This window comes from Harmonia axyridis, chromosome 4 (genome assembly GCF_914767665.1).
Source record: "Harmonia axyridis chromosome 4, icHarAxyr1.1, whole genome shotgun sequence".
NCBI classification, from domain to species: Eukaryota; Metazoa; Arthropoda; class Insecta; order Coleoptera; family Coccinellidae; genus Harmonia; species Harmonia axyridis.
The window spans coordinates 11,124,755-11,144,872 of record NC_059504.1 but is presented as its reverse complement, the minus strand read 5'-3'; the positions used below and the strand labels follow the sequence as shown (position 1 = coordinate 11,144,872).

The window sequence follows — 20,118 nt, the reverse complement described above, 5'->3', positions numbered from 1 at the left end:
CACCGCCACTTGTATTGTGAGTTTGATTTATTATTTGCAGTGGGGAATCAACATTTAGAAAAATACCTCATTTTTTATTTCCTCTAGAAGCTTCCATTGACAATCAAAATTGAACGTTCATTCCAATCTTAATAATGAACGTTCATTAATAACTTGAATATTATTTAGTTACTCCTGAGGTGCCTCATTTACCATTCGATAGTAGGTATATCATAATAAAGGGTGTTTTTTTTAGAGCTATAGAACTTTAAATTGCAATAAAACAACGATGGATTATTCGATTGACATGAATTTTATTTATCCGCAAGAAAATCTTGTGGCATTACATTTTGAATATGATTTCTGTCATATGACCGCCACGGCTGGCTCGGATGTAGTCCAATCTGGACGTCCAATTTTCGATGACTTTTTCCAACATTTGTGGCCGTATATCGGCAATAACACGGCGAATGTTGTCTTCCAAATGGTCAGTTTGTGACTTATCCGCATAGACCATGACTTTACATAGCCCCACAGAAAGTAGTCTAGCGGTGTTAAATCACAAGATCTTGGAGGCCAATTCACAGGTCCAAAACGTGAAATTAAGCGGTCACCAAACGTGTCTTTCAATAATTCGATTGTGGCACGAGCTGTGTGACATGTTGCGCCGTCTTGTTAGAACCACAGCTCCTGGACATCATGGTTGTTCAATTCAGGAATGGAAATGTTAGTAATCATGGCTCTATACCGATCACCATTGACTGTAACGTTCTGACCATCATCGTTTTTGAAGAAGTACGGACCAATGATTCCACCAGCCCATAAAGCGCACCAAACAGTCAGTTTTTCTGGATGTAACGGTGTTTCGACATACACTTGAGGATTAGCTTCACTCCAAATACGGCAGTTTTGTTTGTTGACGTAGCCATTGAACCAGAAGTGCACTTCATCGCTAAACAAAATAAAATGGACGTAGTGCGCGATACGTTTTCCGCACAGAACCATTATTTTCGAAATGAAATTGCATTATTTGGAAGCGTTGTTCAGGCGTATCTATTCATAATGAATTGCCAAACCAAACTGAGAATAAATCACCCAACAGCTGTTAAATCAGTCGCCATCTTGAACAGTAATGCCAACTTAAAGTTATATACCTCGAAAAAAAACACCTTTACAATCACAAAAATATTCTCATTTCACTCGAATATAAAATCTAATTTTTTGTACGTGAAAAAACAGTCTTTTAAAATGCATGCTTTATTATCTGTATAAAAGGGGTAAATAGTGATTTGTATCATTTCCGAGATTAATACAGGAAAATGTAAAGAAATCATTATTCTGCTGGTAAATAGTAAAGGCAATAAATATACATCGATGATGTCAAGAAATCGCCCGAAAATTTAACACTGATGACATCACCACTGAAGAATTTTCAATGCCGAAATAAGAAAAAGCAAGTCACAATGATTATTGGTTGGATACAAAAACGCCTTTATCTGTTTTATGTAGCTATAAAAATTATTGGATGCTCAATGGGGTTGAATATAAAACGTCTGCTGGTTTTGGTCAACTACTTTGTATGATTTCATAATCACATAATTGATGTTGTGCTTTTATTGATGACAGTTCACTTTAAGTGATTTATGGTGAAGAGAGGGAGAGTAATTTATGATATTTGTATGTAAAATATTAAACTTCATTACCAGACAGAAGTCTAGCTGAGTGTATTTAAAAAATTCAGTTTCAAACTGAACTTGAGTCTATTCTCAACATATGAAAATTATTATGTAGAAGTGATTATGAATTAAAGCTTGGTTCTTCGTGAGTAAATTAGCGTAAATAAGGATAAATTTTGCTTTTAATAATCCTCGTTTTGATGCTTTTGAAAACTGAAGCTTTCTTTTTATTTCTTACTTTTCTACTCCAGAAAAGTGATTGTGTAGTGAATGACTGAAATCCCAATTATGTTCTTCTCGGAATTAACAATACCTATTCAAATTTTACTGGGAAATAGTTCCTATTTCCAGTGAAAGAACTGGTTCCTAAATATTTCAACAGATTTGTTGATAATAGCTTCGATCTTTCACACCTGTTTGTCTTCTTTTGAATAATGCGAATCAGTTTGTTAGTGACATTTGAAGGATAGTTTCATTAGTAAAATTCCGTTAACCTTATCTTTTCTAGAGTTACATGAAGGTGGAAGAAAAAAATGTCCCAATTGTTGTGAAAGTATATTTTTTTATCAATGAGATATTATTATGTGCCTCAAGAGAGGATTAGAAGAAAGTCAGGAAAATTTGTAAAAACTATTATTGGAAATTTTTTCTTACCTATATTAATGAAATATTCAATTTCAATTTGAAAATAACCTTTTATATTGTGTACCTGAGTCGCTTTATGTGTTCATGAACAAATGTTTTAATGTTTAGAAGATAAATCTCACCAACGCAATGCGAATGCAACACAATCGCTAGATCGCTTTATAACATATACTCAGCTTGATAAAGTCAAAAAAAATATAGTTAAATATCTACAATTTATTGAACTAATATGGTGGAGTTGCGTGCTTTTTCATTCACTTCTTTAGATAAAAACATGGTTGTTTGATTGGTTTTCCTTTGTATTCATCCATCGCTAAAGTTTGTCTACTGAAAATTATATCACCCTGTATATTTTTAGAATTCCCTGCTAATAATTGAATCAAATCGAAACTAAGAGTTTGTGGTGGGTTGAAGGTTAAGTGCCAATTTGCAGGAATTTATTTGACAAGTCGTTGACACTTAAGTTGGTATGTAATATTGAGTAATTGAACAATGAAGATCTATAAATTGAATATCTTGAATAATACATAACTCAACATATTTCGTATTTATACTTTTACTGATTTTCATCATTATAATCTCAAGGAATTAATTCAAATGACATGCGTACGTTTTTCGAAATTTCACAACATTTCACAGTCTATATTGATTTTATTTTTAGCCTATGATCCATTAGGCAACTCCTGTACTATAATAATTACTATTCGTAAACAACTTAAATGTATCTGTATATATTAATCAACATTGAAAAAGCCATCAACACGCTTTATTAAGCTTATAAAGCTATTAAATTATACATGTGATATCGCAAAATTGTCCAAGTTTTTGTAATGAACAATATCCATGAAAAGGCTGAAGGTTCCACATTTTTATTAGCATATGCTGTAGGCGTTGATGATTTATCATGAATATCAAAGATATATGATCTCAGGTGAATGTGATAATCATCAGCCATATGCTATTCCAAAAAATGGGAAGTGGCTATACCAAGAATGTTTTCGATGACGATAATATCGAAAGCAAGGATTCAGGATTCTTTAATGGAAACCTCCCAAAGATGTTAATCTACTCATTCATTTATGAATTGATTCATCAAGAGAATTTTGATTTTCATAATTTTGTGTGATTTACATTTGAAATGACTTCCTAAATACTCGAGTAATACGAGTTCATCAATGAATGAAAAGTTTTTAATCACTTTGGTGATTGAGATTCAAGTGACAACAAAGGACTATATACCTAATGGATAACTATATAATATGGTTTATTATGCATTATGCCTTTTTGTGTATACCTAATACTACTTATTTATTCACTAGATCAGTGAGAATATTATACTAGATTTGGTCTTCCTGGTGTGGGAATTTTATGAAGAGACCAGAACTAGACGTGGTAGTATATGAGATTTTCTTTGATTTCTAATCACAAAAAATTGAATCAATTTTGATTTCAATGATTTTTAAAATATATTATTACATCATTAGTACCTTCTGAGTGGTAATTCTGAAAGGTTGAGCATGTTTATCCTAATAGGATTTCTTGCCAACCAGTTGTTCGATATTGAATGGTTTTTATTTGTCTTATAAATTCATAAATTTTGCACTCTTGGCGAAAATAGAAGATTGAATCATTGATCATTCGAGCATCATTGTGCCTTGAAAGTGATTATCGTTTTACTGTATACATATAATGTAAATGCATTTAAATTGTTAAGTGAAAAAGATAAATTAAAATATTTCGAACTTTGTGAATTAATTTCGCAATTATTGATAATTGGGATATTTGCTAAAGCCTTAATTTAATTCAAAGAATATTGAAGAAGTTGTGATTTTTCATCATAGTTCTATTATTTCCTCCAGTTATATAATTTTCATTTGCAAATCTCTACCAAATTATCATTTAATACTCGAGTGATCTTAGAATGTAATAAGGTGCAGATTATATTCAAGGCTAGGATCTAAATGTTTTAAGTTCTGTAATGAAAATAATTTATGTATAGTGGTTTGAGGATGAATGATTATTATGACCGGAGTGTTATTTGATACATCAAACATCAGTATCGCCTGATGTATTTGTATGAGTGTTATATGTGATCGTTATACAATAAACTATCATTTAAATTGATCAGAAACAATGACAATCATAATTTCTTAATTCCAAAACTTCTCAATGATACTCGAAATCAAGTGGATTCTTATACTGATAAAACTCATGAGTGAAGGTAAAGAAAGGATAACATGTAACTCAATGAGTCTCAAACCTGACGCACATTATGGCACCGCTATAGCCATACCACATTCGAAGGTTGAGTGACATTACATTTGTTGTTGTTCGAGAAATGGATAGAACCGACTTTCTTGCATCGATAACAAACTGTTTTTTGATGAGAAAAATACTGTACAAGTAATGAAATGTTCAATTGAATACCATTTGAATGCGTTATAATACACTACGCCAATTTTTGTACTTACATTTATCACTAATGGGAAAATTTGAGAAATTAATTTTTGTAAAATTTTGCTTTGTACTCGATTATCTGGAAAATGGTACATTCTATGAAAAAAAATCAGAAGATATTTTTTCTTAATGAAGCCCTGTTAATTTCAGAAATGAAATAATTTTTCGAAGAAAAGGCAGTGGTGAAGATTTTCAATAAAAAAAGGATAATCGCATCCCTATATCTACGCCACTGGATAAGTTTGGCAGGAGACACTTACCTAATTCGAAACATCACATTATCAAGACTTCAATACCTAAAAATTAAAATAATTAATATAATAATACTAGAGTTATAACTAAAAACTGTTTTTTTTTCAAACTTCAACACCCTGTATCTCGAAAACGAAGCTTATTAGGATATATGTTAATAGGACTTTTTTTCATGAAAAGAGTTGTTTCATCCGACGCCAAAGTTATTGCACTAAAATCTGCATATCTTCATTAATCATAGATTATCTGCTGAAATATCTGCTCCTAATACGATGATATTCTTAGAGTTATCTTTGGGAGAATGCATTCTTAGAAGTTGTTAAAAACCATTTACGATCGTCTTGTGGTGTAAAATTTCATAAGGAGATCATTGTGTTCAGTCGTTATTTCGGACTTTATGTGTTTATTTCATTTGAATTTCAATGAATGCCCAAACCACGAGCTCCGGTTTTACAAATGTGAAGATACCACAATAAATTCTCGAATTGCTGATGAGGTCATCTAGTCGTGCCTATCAGTTTCTTTGAATTTAGATGAAACATTCAGAAGACGATATGTGACAGGATTTACCGAATCTATGAATGAATAAGTGTTTATACGGGCTGTTTCACGGTTCTGGTACTTAAAATCAGGTTGGGATTTTTTGCTGATAGTTCCTGGACTGGTTACACATCTTTATAACCAATCGTGCTATGTCAGTGAAAGTAGGAGTCCTCTACTGACATAAATAAGCTAGGTGTCCCTCAGGGCCCATTATTGGGACCCTAGCTTTTCATACTTTCCATGAACGCTTTGAAATAATAATTTTCACAATGCATTCATTTGACTTACTTAATAGGTAAAAAGGTAGTCAAGTTCCTGGGTGTGTAGGTGGATAATACGTTGAGATGGTGTCATCAGGTAGTCCATATTTGTGTTTATTTAGTTTATATATCTCTTATTCATTCGCCAATGGACCAGTTTTCATTTCTTTGTTTAGGATTAATTCTAAAAATTTAAGTAAAATGAAACAAAAATGTGGAAAAATCATTGAAATATCTCTAGAAATGAAAAAGTTATGGGACTTTGAAGTTGCGCTTGGAAGAATAATTTCATAGTACGTGTAAGTGTCGTGACGTCACACACTAGACGACTGGTATTAGCAGAGTGCTTACGAATTCATTGGTGTACAATCACTTGTGCCGTTCGTGTCGTGTTTTGTTCATTACACGATGGCTGAAATAACTTACTATATACATACATATAAACTAATTTTTTCTCTTTTTACTTTTTACTCCTCACATAAATATGTTTTGCCATTGATAGACTTCAACAACCAGTACTCAACTACAAACTGTTTATGAAACGTTTTTTAAATAAATCATCGTTATAAGTTGAACCATGATGAAGCAAACTCAAAAGTAGATACTTACTTGAAAAGTTTAACTCCTTTTATTTCAGCACTGACATAAGATGGATTTGAAGAAAAAACTCCATCACTGCGAATATATCTATTTTAGGCAAATTGTCACTTTGTCCTTTCACGAAGCCTTCTTCCATTATGGTGACAAAAAAGCAAAACTCGAGTTAAAACTACACTGTACAACTACAAACGGCGCGAGAGCCTTGGCGCGGCTAAGTATTTAAACGTAATTTATGGTGTAGCGATCACAGGCAAGAGCCGTGACGTCACAGACCGAAGACGTTCCGCGCCAAAATACGTAAATTTAAATAATCTATTTCTCAGTCATTTATTGATGGATTTTCAAAATTTTTTCACTGATTTATCAGTTTTGCTCTATATTTTAATTCTATCGTGTCAAATATCGTATTATCAACATCGCTAAACTAGTCCATTGCAACCATTACAGTATACTTTGTCTTATAGGTGTAATCAGCGCTTGAATTAACGAGTAACCAAAGGTGCTTTTTCTTTTCATTTTTTTGGCATGCTAATGCTACGTGAATACGAGTTGAAACAATCGTGCAGAACTTCAAGATTTCACATTTTTCAATTTTGTGAAATCTATGAGATATCCCAGGAGTTGTAGTTTGAATCATTTAAGTCTAAGTGAAATTTCATGTATCGAATTGAAATGTAATCATCAATCACAACAATATGATTAATTGTTGTCGTGAATACATATTAAATTTCTGATCATTTCCGGTTATTACAATACAAGTGGAATCTGGAAGGATAATAAATTGTTATTACACTATTCGAGCAGAAATAAATTACACTTCGAGTGATAAATCTTATTCTTGGGTCAGCTTGTTGTTTCATAACAATCAACATCTGTGTAAAGAAAGTGTGACTTTTATTAATTTGAGTCAATTTGAGTCAAATGTTTTTTTTTCAAGGTTGAATAAAAATGATTTATGATAAATTGATGTAATATTCGTGTCTTCATTTATGCCAATAAGAGAAATTTCATGAATATTGTCGCTTGAGGAAATTTTCATGTAATTGACAAAACACGCATTCATATTGAATGGTCACTATTGATTCTATAAGATATAATATAGAGGGAGAAGCAACTGAAGTAATCCAGTGATTATCTTATATTACGCAAGTCAATATTAAAGTTTGGTTGAAAGTGTTAAATACATTAAAAGAGGTAATTTACATTTTTGTTAATAAAGTGCCAATAATATCAATAGGATTTGATTATACCCTAGTCGTGTAAATAAATTAAATATCAAGAATAACATCCGTCATTTCAAAAAGATTATGATACTAGAAATATATTAAGATTATTTATACATTCTTCTAAGATCTATGATAAATAGTTTAGGATGCCAAATCCTTCGTAAACATTTTTGAACTTTTGCTGAATGACCTTATGTTAACCGATGGTTGACAAACTAATGAGTTAAGTTACTGATCACAAATAGTTTCGTAGTAAAACCAGAACGGAATCCTCGAATACATCAGTTGCTCGTTATTTCTGAATGAATTGTTTCGTTGACAAAATTAGTTCGACATACATATTTCACTATTTCATTGAACTTTTCATGTCGACTACTAAAAATAAAAAAAAACCATATTGATTGTCACTAGTAACCTAGTTTTCATCACGAAACAGAGCATTCATTTTTTATAAACACTGTATTATTTTTTGACATTTCTTATGTCGTTTCTGTTCAGTAGGTTAGGCCATAGTATAGTTCCTTATACTATGGTTAGGCCATGTAAATATATACGCTTCAAATTGTTAAATTGTTTGATCAAAATCAGTGTTTATAGTTGTGACTGTCGAGAGATATTCAAGAAGAATTCAAGGAAGACATTATTAAGTTAGATAAGACCTATAAGATTCAATTAAGGAGGTTCCGTTTCATTGCAACCTAATGGTCTATTGTGCCCCCCATCAGAGCTATTCTCTCCATAACGTGATCTACAGCTCGCCTTCCAGTTCCAGAGTTCTGATGAACTCCAAAATCTGAGATGGCTTCAAGGAGGCTAATTCCACACTTCTACAAGTTTCTTGTCCAAAGCAGATTTTGCGTTGGCTAGTGATGGCGAGGCATTCCATCACCAGGTGATCCGGAGTTTCTTCCTCCTTCCCACAGAATCTGCACTCGCCATTTTCTGCTAGACCCATTTTCGTGAGGTGTTTCCTAAGGTGACAATGCCCTGTGAGTAGTATATTCTAGCTAATATTCAAATACTTCTTGGATCTCGCAGGGTTAAAGTTTCGAAGAAACTTTTTGGAAATATCCAAACCAGGAAGATTCCGCCAGAGTATTTCTCTTTCGCTTTTTCCCTTCCCCTGAAACTATTTCTTGTAGGTATATATATATGCCTATACCACAGAAAGGTTTCGGGCCGATGAGAAGAGTTTATGCACTTTTTCTGGAAAGAGTGTTGGCCTCTTCATTCCCTCTTATTCCCGAGTGGCTGGGAACCGAGATTAAGAAGACCTTGTTATTCTTGCCTATTCCATTGAGTTTTCTTCGGCACCTCAAAATCATCTTAGAATCGATGATATGTGAGCTCAGTGCTTTGATTGCAACCTGACTATCAGAATGTATCGCTATATTACATTTCTGATAGTTTCTTGTTAGGTTCAGTCCCCGTCGTAGTTTTGGAACCATATGTGTACCATTCTTTTTGAGAACTGGGATTATGGACTTTCCCAATCTGCTTTTCTATACTTAGTATAGTAATGAAGGTTTTCTCGATGCTAATTTTCATTATTATTCATCTACTTTCATTATTATTTATCTTCTATTCATCGTATTGTAAAAAATTTGGAAGTGAATTTTCTTTACTGAGCCTTACTTCTTATCACCAAATTTGTCTACAATACGACGAAGAGTGAGTCTAATTTAAATTCTTCCATTCTTCCTGAATTTCTTTCGCGCAGTACTTACAAATGAGCACTGATTTTGATGAAACAATTTACCATTTCTAAATGTTGTTGAAACGTGTACCATTCCACTATTAAATGGCATAACCAATACTGAATACAAATGACAAAAAAAATGTTACAGTGTTGCCATCATAACTTGAATTTTGAAGTAGTGGAAGATAATCAATATCTGCTGTATTTTATTATATGTTGTATTATAAACAACTATTCTTTCACTTTACTTGATATGAAGAATTATTTACTTTGAAGGGAAAAATGATCTTAAACACTTCTTCGTTTCATAAATCCATATCCTTCAACATATTTCCGGAACTTCTAAATCTATTTAAAAAAATCACTAATGTTGCATCTGTTGAAAATTAGGGGTAATTTTTGCAAACTACTGAACTCATGTTACTGTTGTCGATTATTTATGTTAATTTTGTAAACTTCCATGCGTTCCAAGAATGTTCTCTCAAATTATAATCCCTATTCGTGCTCTTCTCATGATTGCAACTAGCTATTCAGTATGCAAGGGAATGTGCAATTTTCATTGCGGTAATCAACACAATGTGATGAAGTTCTTCGAAAATCGACGAAAGGTACAGTTACGTTGATTTCTGCTTTGGAAGAGAAATGGTTGAATTGGCATCATTAAATCAGAAGTTCATATAACTCCATCATGTGCTACAATCTCCTGTAACCGTTATTTGATATGATATAGAAATTATGTAAAAAAAAATGCTTGAACATCTCTTTTGGGGATGCAGGAAAGATTTATATGAATACCAAACATGATGAATGAGTCAGGAATATATAATGTTATTCTAGGCATCTGCAGTTCAAGGTTGTATCTCCGATTGCAGTATTTCATATTCTATCTACTATATTTGGCACATTCCGTAGAGGTTGTCTTTCGAAAGGAATACGTTGAAGCTTAAGTTTTACCATTTTTTCGCATTTAGGTAAATGTAGAATGATTATTCAAAAGTTCGTGCATAATTCCATGTTGATCGCTTGACCAGAACGATAAAAACTTCATGAAGATTATCGAAAAAGAATCTTCCAATATGTTTCGTGCAAGATTTCAAGCTGATCACACGATCAGGAGCATAGAAAATTAATGAAGATCATTGCGAAATAAATCTCCAACTTTCTTTGATTACAAATTCGAATGGGTTGAGATTTTGAATGAATATATCTAGGATAACCATATTTAGATTCGTGAAGAATATCGTGTTGATAGCGTCATGAGAACCATAAAAAAAATCAAGAAGGATATCGAAAAAAACTTGATAATTCAGTGATGAAAGATCCATCCTAGTTGAGATTTCACATGTATAGCTTTAAAGAATAACAATTTCAAACTTCTTGCACAATTTGGTGCTAATGCATAATCAGAATAATAAAAAATTAAAAAATTTCTTAAAAAAATGAGGAAAGTACTGGTGAGAAGTCAGCAGATTTGGACACTCTTTCATTCATTCGCCAATTGCAACCTTGGAAATAGTATTTACATACATGTATACTAGTTTATAGTTATGTGGCCTCCAAGGGTGCTTTTATCAAATAAATGAACGAGTGCTCAAAATCTCCTATCTTACGACTCATTAAAATTGAGAAAATAAAAAAAAATTATCAAATGAAAAAACTTTTTAAATCTTTTTCAGAGACTACAATTCTATGATATGAATAATTGGTGATGCTGTCCATCTTGATGTTAGGAAACTCTGGAGATTAATAGATGTAGTAAATAAAATTCCTATGATGAAGAGAATATTGATCTTATTTTCGTTATTTATAGGTAAGAAGACTTAATTATGTTAATAATTATCATTTTTCTTTGGAGAATTTTTGCAACTTAGATACTGAATATACATTTAATTATAAAGACCTTGAAGAAAGTGAACAGTTTGAAAAAGTAATAAGTTCTGGCAGTTATTATTTTATCTAGTATAGGCAAAATTTATGAGCTCAAGATGAATGAACTGTTGACTTCATTTTTTGATAAAAATTCTTTATTATCAACTACCCAACATGGGTTTACGAATAACTGTAGTACGGAAACTGCACTCTATGAGTTTTATAATGAGATTGTGGCAGATCTAGATTTTGGTATGCATGTTGTGGGTCTGTTTGTAGATTTTTCTAGAGCCTTCGATTTTGTTAACCATGAACTACTTCTGCACAAGCTGTACCGTTATGGGGTTCGAGGTCTTAGTCTGGACCTGTTCCGATCTTATCTGACAGGTAGGTCTCAGGTTGTGAAGATCGGTGGAGTTTTGAGTACCATGAGATATACTAATACAGGTGTTCCCCAGGGGTCGATTCTAGGCCCAAAGCTGTATGTAATTTTTAGTAATGATCTCCCAAAATTTTTGAAGAAGAAATCACCTTCATGTAATATAGTATGTTATGCGGATGACACAAATATTCTTGTTTCTGGTGCTGATATAGAACAAGTCAAAATCTCTGTTGCAAATACTTGCAATGATATTTTTGAATGGTCAAAAAAGAATAATTTATTGCTCAATTGTCCGAAAACTCATGCGGTACATTTCTCATTGAGGGTACCAAGGGTGATAGACAATGTAATTCCGATAGCTGATGGCGAGATTCATTTTGTTCAACACACAAAGCTTCTGGGTGTTGTTATGGATTCTCGATGTCGATGGACAGAGCACATAGAATTTCTGTGTGGTAAAATCCGTAATAGTTGTTTTTCACTCAGATTCATGAAAAAGTATTGTAGCAATACTACATTGAGATCAATTTATTTTGCTAGCATTCACTGTCACTTGAGATATGGTGTGTTGAATTGGGGTTGTGCCACTGATGTTGGGAGAGTATTCATACTGCAAAAGTACGCAATAAGAATAATTGCTGGGATTCCTTTTCGAGAATCATGTAGGTCATCCTTCAAGGATTTAAAAATACTCACTTTGGTAGGAATTTACATTTTTGAAGTTTGTAAATATGTGTTCATGAATAGATATTTATTTGTTAATGATATCAAACATTGTTATAATACCAGAGGAAAATTTTTGTTAGCACCAAAAAATCACAGTACTACGTATTATCAAAAAAATCTGCAGTATATGGGTTGTAAAATTTTCAATAGGTACCTGTAGAAGTACAAAATTCTCCAAATTTATTTATTTTCAAGAAGAGGGTTAAGTCATTACTTTTAGATAAGAATTGCTATTATATTTCTGAGTTTTTTGAATGAATGTATTTATTTTGACGTTTTCTTTTGTTGTATGCTCTCGCTCTGTATATTTAACATAAGAAATAAAGATTATTATTATTATTATTATGTTATTTTCGGGAATTTCACTTTTGAGCATGCTCAACAATTACTCTTCATTATGTAAGCTGAATTTTGTATGGGCCCAAACAAAATATCCATACCATTTCACGATATTGCACGAAAATTTTGATTTACCATCATAGTTAACTGATGTTTCGAATAACAAACATTATTTGCTATCAATGCACAAGTGTTCGTTGTTTAGTCTAATGTAGAATTAACTGCGTTAGGTATGTGTGTGGTCCTGCTAGATGAATTGATGGATAGATTGTCCAAACACCAAGATCTTTTCACGTCGAATGTTGAGAAGAATTTCACAAAAATTACGAGATACTGGTTCAACGAATGACCAGTGGTATTTTATGAAATCAAAGTCTATATACATTCTTAGAGAAAGAGAAGCTGATAAATCATAATCCAAGGACTAATGTCTGAAGAACATAAATGAAGATTAGTTCTTTCGTTTGTATAATTTTCTACTAGAACCTCGGTGCCTTGCTAATTTGCATTATCCTGGAATGGTAATGATTTTCATTCTACATACGATTATTTGGAATAATGAGGTTATCCTTGGAATCTGGATTTCAAGCACGTTTTTCATTCGATGGATTGCCGTTACGATCTGTGTTTTTTCAAACGGATTAACAAGACTGCTTACTCAAACTTATTTGGAACAAAATGTTTTGCACTAATGTAGATGGTATGAAAATACTCGAAGGAATTCGAGAACAATAATATAATAATCATGCCTACCTACTTATCCAAACAATTGTTCAGCATTATGATGTGTTACAGCAATATGGTCTCGTAGAGCTAGTTAAATTAATTCCACCTAAACCTTAGGAAATCAGAAAAAATTAAAAGTTACTTCATGTACTTTTTTATTTTTTATTGATCCAATTACGTAGATAACCAGAGAGTTTTACAGTTGGGCGATTAGTCCATTATTTCAGAAATTAAAGGTTACAAACTAAAATAAAAAAAGAGAAAAAATGGATAAATTTCTCGAGGCTGTCGGTGAGCGGAGTTAAAATTGACATTCCATGATCATTCAAATTTCGATCTCGCCCGAAAATTTTCAAGTCGAAAAATTTTTGTCAAATTTTCCATACTTTAGAAAATTTTAAAAAATTGAAAGTTCCTTCAATTGATCCGATTCAGTAGATCACGAATGTGCTTGCAGTTGGGCGATTAGTCCGTTATTTCAGAAATTATAGATTATAATCTGAAATTATCAAAAATAAAATTTAATAAATTTCCCGAGGCTGCCACCGCTCCTAGATGAAAGATTCGGACTTGACGCCTCATCATGTATTAGACCAGAACTCGATCTTCAAAAAATGTTTTCATTTGAGTGGTCTGTGACGAATATTTTAGGAGATATAACGATTTTTGTATAGAGATTCAATTTTGACGGTTTTTTCTCAAATTTTGAATCCAAATTTTCTTCAAACTGTCAGGTCTACGAAAAATACGAAAATTTTCAAGTAGAAAAATTTTTGTCGAATTTTCCATACCTAGGTTATTGAATGTAATTCAAATTTTTTCAGTAATAATTGCCCAAAATGCAACCAATTCCGACACACCTATCAAGAAGATACACATATGTCCAAAAAACTTCGTGAGGGTAGGAAGAAGGTGTTATTTCTTCAGTAGAAATTCTGTCACATGGCAAGAAGCTATACACAAATGTCGGGATCTTCACAGTAGCATAGCGATTATAAAAACTGCTAATCAAGATAGACGAATCAGGAAAATTTTAAGTAGACCTACACATGGTAAGTGACAATAATACAATCTTTGGTAGTATAATTATATATTTGGAATTTGAAAAAACAATGAGTCATAAATGTGTGTGAAAACATTTTTTATCTTGAGTTTGAAGATTCCATGTTATTTTTTCGGAATTTTATATGGAAGTGTTTTTATTTTTTTAAAATAAAGGAATTGTAAGAAAATATTCATCATTCGACCTTATTTTCTATCAGACTTAAGTTGTGTGAATTTGGAAAAAAATTAAAATCTCATTAACATTTTTTATTACCTACCCATCATATTCAATGGAATACTTTAGTGAACTCATGTGTTTTATGATTATGTTAGTTTTATAATAGCTGAAGTCACGTCTGATTCTTGTTGAAAGTAGTTGACCATTAGCTATACCTGTATTTGCATAATCTTCAGAATCATTGATAGCGTGAAGAAATAACAATGTAGCATAAACACCACATGAAATTAAATGGCGCAAACTAAACAGTTGGTAGCAATTACTTCCTTGAATTATACGTTACAGAAATAGGTATGCCTCAGAATGTAGCTATTAAGCCCTAAAGCCCACTCTGCCTATATTAAGACAATTATATAGTATGACATGATTCTTAATTTTTACTGACACAGATGAGAAGCGCTTTTCATATTAAAATATAACTCATTAATGCATTTATGCAAGCCTATAGCCAGCTTCCAGGCGTAAAACATTTTCCTTGAAAATTATATAAAAATAAAACTTCACTCAATAAGTCCCAGGTCTTACCAGTAACAACACATTTTTTCTTTATTGGTCAGCATTGTTACCTTCAAGACTGATACTTGTACTCCAACGCCTCTCTTACTTTTCAATATCTTTTCTGCAGAAAGATTCGTCTTTGCCATCATTAGAGCCAAATTTCTTTCCCTAGTTAAGCAAATGGAAGCTCAATTCGTTCAATACACGAAAATCATCTTCTCCATATTTTCGAAAGCCTTTCTTTCGACCTCTAGTAACCTCTTGAGATGCTGATGACCAACCATCCTTTCATCTCTTCGTAGAACGCCCCTTGCTCTTTTACTAGCTAGTATAACTTTGGCCAATCTCTCATCGCCCATTCTGGACACATGTTCTAGTATTAGTATCTTCTATTTGCACGTGACCTTCTCACCACATCTGAGATTCCACACTCCTCTTAGATGTCTTCACTTTTCCTGTAGTCTCTCAAGTCTCAATGTATTCCCTGTTATGGCTCTCAAGGTCCTCATCTCGTTTGTACTCATCATCATTTAATGAACGTTGGAGCAGCCTATATAGGCCTCAAAAATGTATGCAATGATTACAATAATCTTCAATTTCATAACTCATATTTCCATCAATGACACTTCTGAAATATATGAAATAATTTGTTTTGCATTATGTAGTGAATCTCTTATCAATCTTCAATTTCATAACTCAGATTTCACACCAGTGACACTTATGAAGGATATGAAATGAGTTTTTTTAGGCAGTATATCTCTATTCAATCTCCAATTTCATAACACAAATTTCACATAATTGACACTTATGAAGAATGCGAAATAAGTTTTATTGTATCATGGAGGAAATATCTAATCAAACAGTCTTGTTTTCTTCTACACTCATACATCGATTTTATGGCTTGAGCAGTTACATGGTTTCTTTCTCTACGCCGTATATAGATTACGGCTTTCTCCATTCAAGTCTATAAATCCTTCATTTTCAAAATATTCTCGTACATATTTCCTTATATGGTATACTTTGAATAGAGATAAACCTACTGAATTATTCCTCAATTATATTTGAAATATTCATTGGGAGTGACCATAACTGAAGAGCATGAAAAGTATTGGATGTCTGAAATACATAACTTGCAGGAATTGGTACATTCAGAACCACTTGATGTCAGTTACAAATCGATAACATTATAATTGCATAAGGGATATGGTTAATAAATAATGAAAGTTGAGTAATTCTTGCAATTCTGAAATTGTTATAGGAAAAGGGTCAGAAAATGCTGAGGATTTTGAAGAATTCCTCTGACCAAGTTATATGTTTCTTTCGATGAGGAATAATTCCATCTTTCTATCTGTAAAAAATATTTAATTCTGAATAATCTTATCACAAATATAATACGCGTATAATCCATGATCAATCAAAAACAATAGCGAAGCTATTCCATACCTGCATCATATCGACTCAAATGTTGTGTGAAAACTTCATCAAAAATATGACCAATCTAATTCGCTACTGCGAAAAAATCTCGGGAGTATATTTAAAAATACAATTGTAATCAGTTCATACGAATGAAGTAATTACATTTTGGCTGCGAATCAATGTTTTTGAAATGTTCTATTTCACCTCAAGGATCTTAAAGCACCAATCAATCAACAAATTTATGTTCCACATTTTTGATCATCATACCCCTTTCAGCTATTCACGAACGATGGATCGGTGGAATGTACAACTGGAAGAAAATGAAGTGGCTATGGGCTACAACTGGCAAAGCACTGACATATCAAGGATTTTATTCGCAGAATTTTACTGAAGTTCAAAAGTGGCACTGTATTATTATGGATCCCGCTGTTAAATATAAGTAAGTACAATCACAGTTCAGGCCTATTCTTTACTCCTCTGGTTTATTTGATTTAACTGACACCGTGAATTTAGCTGTCCTGATTACTACGGTTATTCTAGCAGCGTCCGTTGTCAGTGAAATATAGTGAATCTTAATAGTATAATGTATTGGGTGAAAAATTTGAATTAGCTTAAAGATTAAGATAAATTGCCAGAAATCAAGACGATAAGTCTCCATGTCTTTTCTATCAAAGAATATTTTCGATAATTCTTCTCATTTCTTTCAATAGTTTAAGAATATACCAACTTTAATATACTTTCAGTATGATTTGAGTTGTAAGAATATTGGTATCTAATAGTACCGTTTCAGTAGTTTTTCGTCAAAGAACTGGAATTGCTGAAAAATTAAGAATTATAAACATTAGGGAAAATTCATACGAATGTTGATAATATGTATTGAATCACAGAAGTGACCAACCACATTTCAATAAAATACTCACATACCTGTGCATTGGAATAATCGAAGTATTGATAGTCTATTGTGGAATCATGTTTTATTACTTTTGGGTCGATACAACTGCTGAACTATTGTAAATAATTCTAGCATAACAATTTCACAAGTTGCTTTATTACTTCGAACACAGTGGTCAGTGGCGGCTAGTCTAGGTTGGCCTGACGACTTAAGAAATCGAATATAAACATTGATTTCTGCTTCAACTGACTTGTCGAACAGAAGTATTCATTCTTCTTTCGAGAAACTCTAGAGGAATATGTGAAAATCAAATACAAGATCTAATATCTGTGCAGATGTGTGTTGAAACTAGTTCATTATATAAAAGAGATAATTGATAAATTTAAAAAAAAACTATCTTCTATCATGTTATAGAAATTATTTCAGTTATTTGTATTCGAAAACACAGTTGAATCCTCGGATTTCAGTAATTTACAGCCTCTAAAATCCACAGTTTCAGTTTTTTGAGCTCTGATAGCTCAATACGGCATAGCAGCCCAATTTCTGTAAAAAATTCCATGAAAATGTTTGACTGACAATACCTATATTTTTAGGTGGAATACCAGACCTTGCGTGGAAAGCAAACCATACATTTGTCACACCAAATCTAAGGTAGTCTTCCGAAAACCAAATGCAGATAAAAAATATTCGAATGACATTCTACTCATCAACAATGAAATCGGAGGTCCAGCCAATCTCAAAGAATATCCCAGTGATTTTCGATCTGGGAACCAAAACGATGCTCCAATTATTCCATCAAGGCCAAAAAGAAGAAGGAAGAATAGGAGAAAAAAGATCGATAATAAAGCAATCCTACTACATCGACCGAACTATGTCGCTTTGAACACAACAGATGGTGCTTTTAATGGAAAGCAGAATATCTCGATGGACACTATCAAATATGAAATTTATAAGGAGGATACTAAAATGACCAATTCGCTATATCCAATTCCTATTGTTGAAGAATATAGTTTTGTACAGAAGAACTGAAAGAGAACTTCCTATGATTCACAGCAGTTTTTTGGTTCTATTCATTCGAAATCTGATCCATATATCTTCAAATTTCTTTCATTTAGTCCATATTTAGAAATCCATTCAACGAAGTTTTGATACCTAATTAAGAGAATAGAAATTTCTCCCTATGTTGTGACAACTGCGATTGTTCATAAGAATACCAATAGTATTGTATATATTCATCTGTAGATATATTTCTGACCTTATTTTTTGTATTCATGTACTTTTCTAATAACGTAAGACTTTTTCATTTATATAAATTAAACTTGAAGTTTATTATTATTTATTTAAGGTTTAATGTGTGAGCATTAAAGAATTTCATTAGAAAATTCCTCATTTTTAACATTTGCCCCTAATTTTCTACACTGGCAGATATAGGAATATTAAGGGGGGGCAGACGAGATTAATTATAAATGAAATGTGGGCTTTGATTATTTTTGAACACTGCAGAATTTGTCGGTATTATTCTTATTTATAGGTTAATTTTCATTCAGTAGGTAGTTTTAATTAATGTTGAATATGTAAAAAAAAATATGGGGGACACGACTTCCATGCCCCCTTTTCCGATTCGACAGTGATTCTGCAGATATGTGAGTATTATTTTTTTTATTTTTACCTTGGTGTTTAATTTTATGATCTATTTCATTTAGTTTCTCAATTTTTGTTTTGTGTCTATCTTCACATACATCCACCAGCAGACTGCAAAACTTCATTACATTGTATTATTTTTTATGTTGATTGTGATTGATACAATACTGATGTTGATATTTATTGGTCACATTACCAAAGGAAAGGATTCAATTTAATAATAGTTTGTATTTATACCTCAGAGTAATAAATATAGATAGAGGGAACATATATCATTTTCAATAAGCGAATTTTGTCCCGAACATGAACTATCAAATTTGACATGAAGCGCGCGGAAATTGAAACAAATTAGTGATACGATATTTCACTCAATTCGCGAGTTTCTCTACGAAGATCGCACTTCTTATGTTCCTTAGTGAATCAACGTTTTATATTAATTCAAAATATATTGAAATAAATACCCCAATAAATCATCAGAAATTCATAAAACAAACGACGTGAAACCGATGACACTAGTAGAGCAAAAGTTACCAAATCTTGGATTTCGGCAGGTAGATACAGGAAATAATAAATATTTTGCTTATTATAAAATCGACAATTAGGAAAAATATCTGATTCAAAATTTGGATATTTAATCGGGAATCACTCAAATAAATATATTTCATTCAATATAATATACATTCATAACGATATAATAAAATTGTGGATTTGAAAATATATCACAATCCGACAACGTAATCTAACCATATTGGGGACATATAAAAAAATATAATAAAAATTGGTGAATGCGCTGTCATTGCATGTAGGTTGAAAAAATTGGATAGGATTTTAGTTTTTATGAATATTACACTCTACTCAAGAGCATAGCCGTAACGAGGAGGGATATTGGGAACATAAAATGTAAGATTTTGTTTTTCCAAAGTGGGGCTAAACTCCCCATAAGTAAACTCTTGCTACGCCACTGCTCAAGAAACAAGACTATCCCTTATCTTTATAAGATAACGATTGTA

The 20,118-nt window shown here is 32.2% G+C and overlaps 1 protein-coding gene across 1 annotated transcript in view; it reads left to right on the top strand.

The window, feature by feature from the left end:
• The window catches only part of LOC123678207 (galactose-specific lectin nattectin-like), a 32,408-nt gene extending 13,559 nt beyond the window's left edge, over window positions 1–18,849 (top strand). Inside the window, exons 2-5 of the mRNA XM_045615103.1 lie at window positions 11,014–11,147; window positions 14,204–14,431; window positions 16,852–17,014; window positions 18,061–18,849. Coding sequence (XP_045471059.1) covers window positions 11,108–11,147; window positions 14,204–14,431; window positions 16,852–17,014; window positions 18,061–18,496 — 867 coding nt within the window. The 5' untranslated portion in view covers window positions 11,014–11,107 and the 3' untranslated portion in view covers window positions 18,497–18,849. The remainder of the gene's footprint in view (window positions 1–11,013; window positions 11,148–14,203; window positions 14,432–16,851; window positions 17,015–18,060) is intronic.
• Window positions 18,850–20,118: the final 1,269 nt, after the last annotated feature.